This window comes from Carlito syrichta, unplaced genomic scaffold (assembly GCF_000164805.1).
Source record: "Carlito syrichta isolate Samal-C Ts95f unplaced genomic scaffold, Tarsius_syrichta-2.0.1 Scaffold302299, whole genome shotgun sequence".
NCBI lineage: Eukaryota > Metazoa > Chordata > Mammalia > Primates > Tarsiidae > Carlito > Carlito syrichta.
Window position 1 is genome coordinate 494,718 of NW_007246395.1, and position 10,556 is coordinate 505,273.

At 38.0% G+C, this 10,556-nt stretch overlaps 1 protein-coding gene across 12 annotated transcripts in view; it reads right to left on the reverse strand.

The window, feature by feature from the left end:
- The window catches only part of PRRC2C (proline rich coiled-coil 2C), a 104,533-nt gene that overhangs the window by 14,208 nt on the left and 79,769 nt on the right, over positions 1 to 10,556 (reverse strand). For 11 of the 12 annotated variants that reach the window (XM_008056251.1, XM_021711444.1, XM_021711446.1 and 8 more), the window contains 4 exons: positions 9,278 to 9,479; positions 6,360 to 6,563; positions 4,857 to 4,969; positions 4,349 to 4,485 (listed from right to left, as the gene is read on the reverse strand). In XM_008056251.1, the coding sequence (XP_008054442.1) occupies positions 4,349 to 4,485; positions 4,857 to 4,969; positions 6,360 to 6,563; positions 9,278 to 9,479 (656 nt within the window). Of the gene's footprint in view, positions 1 to 4,348; positions 4,486 to 4,856; positions 4,970 to 6,359; positions 6,564 to 9,277; positions 9,480 to 10,556 lie in introns of those variants that run through there. The other variant, XR_002481872.1, reaches the window with a different exon arrangement.

A 10,556-nucleotide genomic window follows, 5' to 3' on the forward strand; every position in this document is an offset into this window, starting at 1 on the left:
TTGCAATAGCAACTTCTGGCATCTCCCTTCCCCTGTAAACTCTTCTGTGCTTGCCCTGCACAAGAGTTACTCCACGGTTCTGGAACTCCCTCCTAACCCCCACTGGGGTAGCTAAGGGTACACTCTTGTGGAAGGCTCAAATCAAAGAACTTGGGTCCCTAGAGCCCCACCTTCTGCCTAGGTTGGCTGGGCACCTCCTTGGAGAAACATACACCAAAGAGAATGCCCAAAGTCACCACCACAGCTGGCTTTCTCCCTCAAGTACCACCTCCTGGCCGGAAGTCAACAGTATAGCCCACCGCATCAGATATAATACCTCAGCTTCAGGGTAGGCCTGATCCCAGATCCCAGCTAACAGCACCTTCCAAATCACTGGCCTCTCAGGATGCTATGGGCCAGTGCAGGTATCTAGCACAGGACTGCCACAGCTGGCAACTGAGAAACTCACCACACCAAGGCTGGATATAACCAAGGGAATACTACAGTGCATATACCAGCCCCCCACCAACTTCAAATAAGAAACAGTCTACCCAAATGAGAAGGAACCAGAAAATAGTTCTGACAATACAAAAAAGCAGAGTTCTCAAACACCCCCAAAGACCACACCAATTCTTCCACAACAAACCCTAACCAAAATGAAATTTTTGAAATGCCAGACAAGAATTCAAAAGGTTGATTCTAAAACTGATCAGTGAACTTCAGGTGAAAATTAAAAACCAACATAAAGAAATCTAAAAACTATTCAGTACATGAATGAAAAATTCTCCAGAACTTGTGAAACCAAACAAAGACACAGAAGTTAAACAATTTGCTCCTGAATGATCCTTGGGTGGATGATGAAATCAAGATGGAAATTTAAAAATTCCTCGAAACGAATGACAACAACGAAACAAGTTATCAAAACTTCTGAGACAGAGCCAAAGTGGGCTCTTAGGAAAATTTATAGCACTCAAGGCCTACATTAGTAAGACTGGAGGATCACATATTGACAACCTAACATCACACTTCAAAGAATCAGAAAAACATGAACAAATCAAACCCAAAGCTAGCAGTAGAAAAGAAATGATGATCAGAGCATAACTAAATGAAATTGAAAAACAAAAATAAAAAGCATCAACGAAACCAAAAGTTGGTTCTATGAAAAGATAAGCAAAATTGATACACCACTAGCTAGATTAAGAAACAAAGAAGATTCAAAGTAGCTCAACTGAAAATGAAAATGGGGACATTACAACTGATGACAGAAATTCAAAAGATTATCCAAGGCTATTATGAATACCTCTATGCAAACAAAGTAGAAAATACAGAGGAAATGGAACATACAAAACATACAAACCCCCCAAACCTCGAATCAGGAAGAAATAGAAACTCTGAACATAACAATAACAAGCAGTAAGGTTAAAACAGTAATTCAAAGTTTCCCAACAAAAAAAGTCCAGGACCTGATGGACTCACAGCTGAATTCTACTAGACCTTCAAAGAAGAACTGGTCACAATTTTGCTGAAGGTTTTTCACAAGACTGAAGAGGAGGGAATCCTCCCTAACCTCACTCATTCTACAAGGCCAGTAGTACTCTGATACCAAAGCCAGGAAAAGACACAGCAAAAAAGAAAACTACAGACCAATATTCCTTATGAACATAGATGTGAAAATCCTCAACAAAATATTAGCCAACCCAATTAAATAGCACATTAAAAAAAAAAAAAGAAGAAAAAACTCCCATAACCAAGTGAGTTTTATCCCAAGGATGCAAGGGTAGTACAATGTACACAAGTCAATAAACATAATCCATTACATAAACAGAATTAAAAACAAAAATCATAGGATCATTTCAACAGACGCAGAAAAAGCATTCGATAAAATCCAGTATCCCTTCATGATAAAAACCCTTGGCAAAATAGGCATAGAGGAAACAGTCCTCAAAATAATAAAAGCCATATACAACAAACCCACAGCCAAGGTTACCCTAAAAAGACAAAAGTTGAACGGATTCCCCCTCAGAACTGGAACAAGACAAGGATGCCCACTTTCACCACTCCTATTCAGCACAGTACCAGAAGTCCTAGCCAAAGCAATTAGGCAAGAGAAACAAATAAAGGGTATCTAAATTGGAAAAGAAGAAATCAAACTGCATCTGTATGCTGATGATATATGATTTTATACCTACAGAATCCTAAAGATTCCTCCAAAAGACTCGTGGACCTGATAAAATAATTTGGTAAAGGTTCAGAATATAAATTCAACATACACAAATCAGTAGCACTGCCATAGCAACCAACCTGAGAATCTAATCAAGAACCCAATTTCATTTACAATAGCAGCCAAAGAGCTAAAATACCTAGGATTATATTTACCTAAGGAGGTGAAAGATCTCTACAATGAGAGCTATAAAACTCAGACAAAAGAAATTATAGAGGATACAAATGAAGAAACATCCCATGTTCACAGATTGAAAGAATCAACATTGTTAAAACGACCATATAACCCAAAGTAATTTACAAATTCAACACAATCCCTATCAAACCACCAAATGACATTCTCCACAGTTTTAGAAAAAACAATCCTAAAATCCACACGGGACAAGAGCCAGAATAGCCAAAGCAATCCTAAACAAAAAGAACAAGGCTGGAAGCCTCACATCACATGACTTCAAATTTTACTATAAGGCTGTAGTAACGAAAACAGTGTACTGGTACAATAGCAGACACAGCTATCAATGGAACAGAATAGAGGAACCAGAAATAAACCCAAATACCTACAACCAACTGATCTTTGATAAAGCAGACAAAAACATACAATGGAGAAAGGACATCCTATTCAACAAATGGTACTGGGAAAATTGGATAGCTACATGCAGAAAAATGAAATTTGATCCCTATTTCTCACCATAAACAAAAATTAACCCAAGATGAATTAAAGACTCAAGTGTCAGACCTGAAACCACAAAAATCCTAGGCAAAGAAATTATGGCTAAAACCTCAAAAGCTAATGCAACAAAAATAAACAAGTGGGGCTTAATTAAACCAAAAACCTTCTGCACAGCAAAAATGCAACCTACAGAATGGAAAAAGATATTAAAAAACTATATATTTGACAAAAGACTAATATTCAGAATCTGCAAAGAACTCAGGCCGGGTGTGGTGGCTCCTACCTATAATTGGGGGAGGCCAAGGTGAGAGGACTGCCTGAGCTCAGGGGTTGGAGACCAGCCTGGGCTACTTGACAAGACCTCATTTCTACAACACATAACAAACAAACAAACAAAAAATTAGCCGGGTATGGTGGCACATGCTAGTAGTTCTAGTTACTTGGAAGTCTGTGATGGAAGGATCATCTGAGCCCAGCAGGTTGAGGCTGTGGTAGCCATGATCGTGCCACTGCAATCCAGCCTGGGAGACAGTGAGGCTCTGAATCAAAAAAGAACTCAAATAAATCAGCAAGAAAAAAAAGCAAATAACGCCAGTAAAAAGAGGGCAAATAAAGTGAACAGATATCTCTTAAAAGAAGACATACAAATGGACAACAAATTTATGTAAAAGCTCAACATCACTCATCATCAGAGAAATGCAAATTAAAATCACAATGATACCATCTTACATCAGTCAGAATGGTCACTATTAAGAAAATCAAAAAGCAATGGTGGCACAGATGCTGTGTGAAAAGGGCGCTATTGGTGGGGGTGTAAATTAGTACAAACTCCTTGGAAACCGGTATGGAGATTTCTCAAAAAACTACCATTTGATCCCACTACTAGGTATCTACCCAAAGGAACAGAGGTGACTATATAAAAAAAAAAAGACACCTTCACTTGCACGTTCATTGCAGCACAGTTCACAATCGCAGAGGTGTGGAATCAACCTAAATATCCATTAGCCGATTGACAGATAATTAAAATGTGGTATATATACACACTATGGAATAAACTATTCAGCTATCAAGAATGAAATAATGTCTTTTGTAGTTACTTGGATGGAACTGGAAAGTATCCTAAGTGAACTAACTCAAGAACAGAAAACAAGACACATGTTCTCACTTGTAGGCAGGAGCTAAACTAAGGACATGCAAAGAGAATGGTACCACGGACTCTGACGGGGGACGGAAGAGGGGAGGGACACAAAATCACTACCGAGTACAATGTACTACTACAGGTAGGGGTGGTGGATCCACTTAAAGCCCACACCAAAACTATTAGTACAACCCAAAACTATTCTAATTAAAAAGGAATTCAATGTAGCTTATAACACAATCATACTAGTTTTAGGGAGGAAGGAACAATAGGGATTATGGCAAAGAGGCTCAGCAATCATACTTTTGCAATACCATAAACGCAACTTTTAAAGCATCTACCTATATGGTTGAAGCGAAGAGCTGAATAATTCCTGGGCCTGGGAAACAGCAGGTCCAGCCCCCAAACTCAGTTGGGCTTGATGCTGCCCTTGCAGTGGTGCGTAAATAGGAATAGGAATCTGCTGGACTGAAGTTGGCTGCGATGTAATGAAAAGAAACCATAAATAAACATATTATATACGAACATCACACAGACAAATCACAAGACCTTGGAAAAATCTGAGATATAAAAAGAATAAAAGATTAATAACATATGTCAATTCCCTTTGAAAACAAAAGCAAATATAAACCTCTAAATTTTCCTTTCAACCCATTACTTTTTCTACATTGTTAATAACTAAGCTTTGGTAACTTTAGAAAAGTTTTAAAAAGTTTGCTAATAGCATATCAAGGTTAGCTTATAACTTCAGAGAGTCTATTATACTACCTATAGTCCAAGATGACCACTATATAGCCGGAAAAAAGACACAAAGCAAGTAACAGGATGGAAAAAGTCTTTGATACTTACCTGAGAGAGGCCTGGTTGGAAGCCTTGTTGTTGAGCCAGGGATGGTGGAGCCAGTCGTGCGTGTTGGGTATTGAATAAATGACTTGTGTCCATATAGAATGCTGGGATTTGAGCTAGAAGCCGTCAGGAAAAGCAAGTAGTAATAAGTATCCTAACTTACAGCAAAAAGATGTGAAGCTTTTAGTAGACAGGTACATGTAAAGCATACAGGTACTTATATTTTGCCAATGGTAACATTTCACAACATCTATTAAAACTGAAAACTGTACCCACACAAAGAACTAGCAATTCCATTCCAATTTTAAATCTACCTACTAGAATTTAGCAGAATATTTCAAGAGAATTGACATTTAATAATTAAAAGAGTTTGGCATGGCTTCTTAACACATTTCTATGTATGATACACACTATTTTTTGACTTGTTTTTCTGGAGAACTTCACATATTGCTTTTTTTTTTTGAGTTGAAGTCTCATTCTGTCATTCAGGCTGGAGTGCAGTGGCATGCTCATGGCCTCCGCAGTCTTGACCTTCTGGGCTCAGGTAATCCTTCCACCATAGCCTTCCAAGTAACTGGAACTACAGGCACGCACCATCACACCCAGCTAATTTTTTTATTTACTGTAGAGATGAGGCCTTGTCAAGTTGCCCAGGCATCTTGAATCCTGGGCTCAGGCAATCCTCTCACCTCTGCCTCCCAAAGTGCTGGGATTACCAGCTGAGCCACTGTGCCCATCCTCACATATTGCTTTTAATATGTTACTATTATAAACAATACTGTAATGAATATCCTCATACGTGTATCTTTGACTAATAGGTTAAATGTATCTGTATGAGACTCCTAGCTATAAAACTATTACTATATACACATACATTTTCTAGGATACTTTTCAAAAAGAATTATGTCAATTTATATACTTTCAGCAATGTTCTTTAAAGTCTATTAATAATACCTGGTAATCTTGATAGAAAGACACCAGGTATTAATAGATGCTAAGTACTATCTATCTTTCTATGGAAGGCAAGAAATAGCCTCACTATTCTTCTGAACTTAAAAGACCTTGACTATTTTTCAAATGTTTCAGACTAACATTGTGATATTCAGTAAGGCAAGCTACCTCTCACTATGTAAGGTTTTTTTCTTTTTTTGTATTTTATGTTTACTCTTTCCCAAGAACTTCACTGTCATATTTCAGATAAAACTTTTAGTAATCTGATTAGCCCAGTGTCATGGACATAATTATTTTGCAAATTAGACATGAATTTGTTTAATATGCACAATAAACAAGTTCCAGTAATATACATGTAAGGAACCACTGCCAAGAGACCCAGAATTCTTGTCAAAGAGAAAGGAGAGATAGGACTTAACTCTGTAAGGGAATATATTTGAAAAGCAGATTAAAAAGTATATTTAAATTTGCAAGGGTAAATAAGGAAAAAAAAACACAAGCATTCAAAAAGTCTTCATTTTCTAAATTCCTGACACTCAATCCTACCAACATTACCTGCTGCAGACTGCGACACATAGACTTGAGGACTTTGCTGCTGCTGGGCAATGAGCGAAGGCATGCAGCTGAGCTGGGAGAAGTGACTCGCAGAAGGCAAGCTGCTGGTCTGTAACTGCTGAGGTTTCACTTTACAGATATTTGGAGGATCTGAGGTGGTTGTAGATTTTGTACTCAAAGAAGAGGTAGTGTATGTACCAGCTCCTGCATTTGGGGAAGGGATATAGTAAGGGAAAGACAGCATATTTAACAGTGCTGTTGGTGTACACAGCACCAATCAGCAACAGGAAAATTAATGTTTATACTCATTATGTGCTTCTATACTGCTTCAGGCCAAAAATGGACAGGAAATGGCTTATAAAAGAAAAGAACAATTATCATCAAATGCACACATGACTACAAAATGTGGCAAAACATAAACAATAGAAGATTTAAACAAGGAAGAAACAAAATACAAATTCATAAAATGAGGTTGAGAGCCTATATGGCAGCTACAGTTTAGCCTAAAATTATTATTTGGCTTTAATCATTACAAAGAAAGAAAATGATACATAATCAAAAGTTTCATTCATTTGTGACCAGACACAGATACAAGAATATAGAAGGACAAAGTGTTGTACCTTAGGAATAATTATAAATGGAAATGGGCCTTGAGAGCTCAATTGCTCCTAAAAAGCCACAAACTTAAGGTTAGATTTCTCTCTCTCCCATTCAAAAACTGGCATAATTACAAAATTTAGGTATTGAAGGGTCAATTAGATATGTTGATCAGAGAGCTATAATAACTGTAATGGACTAAAATGACAATACTGGCACATCTGATTAAAAAGGAAGTAACAGTTATCATCATCTTCAGACCCCAGATGATGTTCCACCTAAGTGGGCCAAGATTCAGGTGCCTCTATTCTTCCAGCTGAGTATCTACCAGTAGGATGACTGGGTAAGAAGTTGCTTGTTAAGAAATTATCCTTGCCAAAGGAAATGGAGGAAATTTAGACCTGAGGAAGGGAAGCAGTTGGGTTTCAAAGAAAGCACCAAGATCCTTCCCCCTCCATTTATTTCCATGTTTTCCTAACAATTCTTCTTCTGTTTCTTTTACAGCACCCCCAACTCCCCAACAAGGAGAATGGGCCCAAGCTAGTTTAGCAAGCATAAGTGAATACGTCCTGGCAAATGGGCAGTGGGGAATGCTTGGGCTTTAAAGAGGGAAGAGGTACATCTGCAACATAGTTTGATTTGAAATTTTAATGTAGTGTATAATCTCTGAGTTTGTGTTAATACATAGTTCTGATTACATATAATATCAAAATAACGGCAGTACATACAACCCAAAGATCAGCTTCTTTGGTACATAAACTATCACAGTAGGCCTGAATATTGAAAAACAATACTGGATGAGAATCAGCCAAAGAAAGTAAATGCCATGCTGGATATATCTACGGGAAAGTGGCTTCCCACTGCTTTGAAACACAAGACAATACCGAGAAAGCGTAAAATGAAATTTCTTTTTTCAACAAAAGAGACATGGCTCCACATAACGGTAAAGGGAAACAGGTGCACTTTTCTATAGTCAAGCGTTTTTAGAAACACGGCCTGTTTCTCCTTAAGAACTGTAAACCCTCCACATGACACAGTTCAATGAAAAGATTACGCACCAAAACAAAAAAGGTTACCCAACTAGTAAAAAAATTAAGAAAATCTAGGCTGAGTACAATAGTATATTCTTGTAATTCCAACATTTTGGGAGGTTGAGGAAGGATCACTTGAGGCTAAGAGTCAGACACTAGCTGGGGCAACATGGCAAGACCATGTCTCTATAAAACAAACAAAATCAGCTGGGTAAGGTGGCAGGCTGGCGCACCTAGCCCAGAAGTTCGAGACTGCAATGAGCCATAATCACACCCCTGCACGCCTGCCCTGGCAACAGAGCAAGAGCCTGTTTCCTTAAAAAAAAACCCAAAAAAACCAGAAAAGCAAAAATATAAGTTTAAAAAAAAAAAAAGGCAAGAAAAGCACCTTCTAGCTGGACTCGGTGGCTCAGCCTGTAATCCCGTGCTTTGGGAGGCTGAGGTTGAGTGGATTGCCTGAGCCGGTGGGTTTGAAACCTGCCTGGGCAACTTGGCAAGACCTCATCTCTACAATAAATAAAAAAATCAGCCGGGCGTGGTAGCGTGTGCCTGTAATTCCAGCTACTCGGAAGGCTGAGGCGGAAGGATCGCTGGAGTTCAGCAGGTCTAGGCTGCGGTGGCTGGGAGCGGCCACTGCACTGCAGTCTGGGCAACAGAGTGAGACTCCAACTCAAAACAACAACAACAACAAAAGAAAAGCACCTTCTAACTTGAGGACCTCAAAATCAAAGCCAAAAACCAATGGATTTCATCACTCAATAGCAAAGGTTGAAAATTCTCTATTCCTATCTTTTCACCAGAAAATATATAGGTTACCCCAACAGGTTTAGGTCAATACTCCTTCAAGTTTGATTCAGACTGTAAAACATGTAAAAGTTGTATGAATCTGTATTATTTCTGAGCTGATCTACTTAGCTGTATATGGGTAAAAAATGCCAATCAAAAGGTAAACTTCACTTAAAAAAAGTAGAGGAAAATGACATTTCTTTAACCAATTACGCTTTAGTATCTGAAATTTTCATGGGTGGGTAAGGGGAGCAGGAGACTCATCAAATTTTTGTTTTGGTAAGTCATCAGTAGGTATTTACCAAACTAACTAAAATTGGGAGAAAGTAAAGGAGGGGGAAGAGGTAACTGCAGCAAGACGTTTTATAAAATAACTGATGAGCATCTTACATACAATCTGATGTATTTTGTTAATAATGCCTTGGTAAGGGAGAGGGAACAGGAGATCCTAAGAAATTTTAAATAATACAAGATATTTAAAGAGAAGGTACTAAAGAGTTCTACCTGATAGTGATGTTGTAGGAGTGACTGAAGCAACAGGAATCTGAGGCATAGAAGCACTTGAGAAAGAATTGTAATTAGCAGTGCTGGGTCCACTGGCACTACTGATGACTCCACTTGCAATCGGAGGTGCTGTGGAAGTAACTGGAGATCCCTTTTCCCTCACGTTTGGAGAATTCTCCCATGCCTTGCGTGCAGACTCCATCTGCAATAAAATAGACATTTTTATGGCAAAAATTATGCTAATACAAAACTAATATACATATATATGCATACACTGATGTATACATATAAACATTTAAATTCTAAATGGAATCTTTCAAAAACCACAAAAATAAAAGATTAAGTCCCCAGGGTTTTCAAACTTTTCACCTGCCCCTTTATCTTTGCTCCTTTACACAAAATGAGGGTGAGATTTAATTTTGTTTCCACAGAGAACTTGTTGATGGCTTTGGGAAATAGATCAGTGAACCATAAAGACACAGTTCCTTATGTCATTTAAACCCAAGCCCCTCTGACTACCAGTGAATAAGGAAAGGCCCCCAGTAAATAACCAACCTCTCCATTCTTTCTCTGGAAGCCAAGGCTTCTCAAATGGCAGAATGGCATCTTGAGTGACTGCTTCCCACTCACAGTGTTTTTAAAAGGCAATGTAATCAGGTAGGCTTTAGGCCTGTGTATAGTAGAAATAACGTTTCTAGGTGCAGACATCTGTCTCTGTGACTCCTGGTTGTAGCTATAGTCTCTAATTTTCTTAAAGGCAGAAATTGGTCTTATTTCAATCTACCTAGAGTAGCACTATTCAGCAGATAAATATTTTAACTTATTTTAATTCCAATAATTTGAGAAATAGTGCATGTTTTACCTTGCCTTCCTTTAAAAACACTCTACTCATAATTTAATCTTTTCTTAGTAATTGTCATCATTGTACATTCAAAATATGCACTTTCAAGTTTGAGAAAAGTCTTTTTTTCAGTTGCCTTGTTGATTCAAATGTGTTTTACTGTAAAATACAATGCTTGATGGGGGAGGCTTAGGAAATTAGCCATAATGCAATTTACTTATACCTGAGATTTTTGTGATTTAGAGCAATTTGACAGAGTACGATGTCTTTCATACCAGTTTTGTTTTGTTGAGAACACAAATTATTAAATTGTAGCTAATCAACCTTGTAGGATATATAAGCCATATGCTCTTGATTTTATTTCTTTTCTTTTGTTTTTTTTTTTTTTGAGTTGGAGTCTCACTCTGTCACCAAGACTGGAGTGCAGTGGCCGCTCCC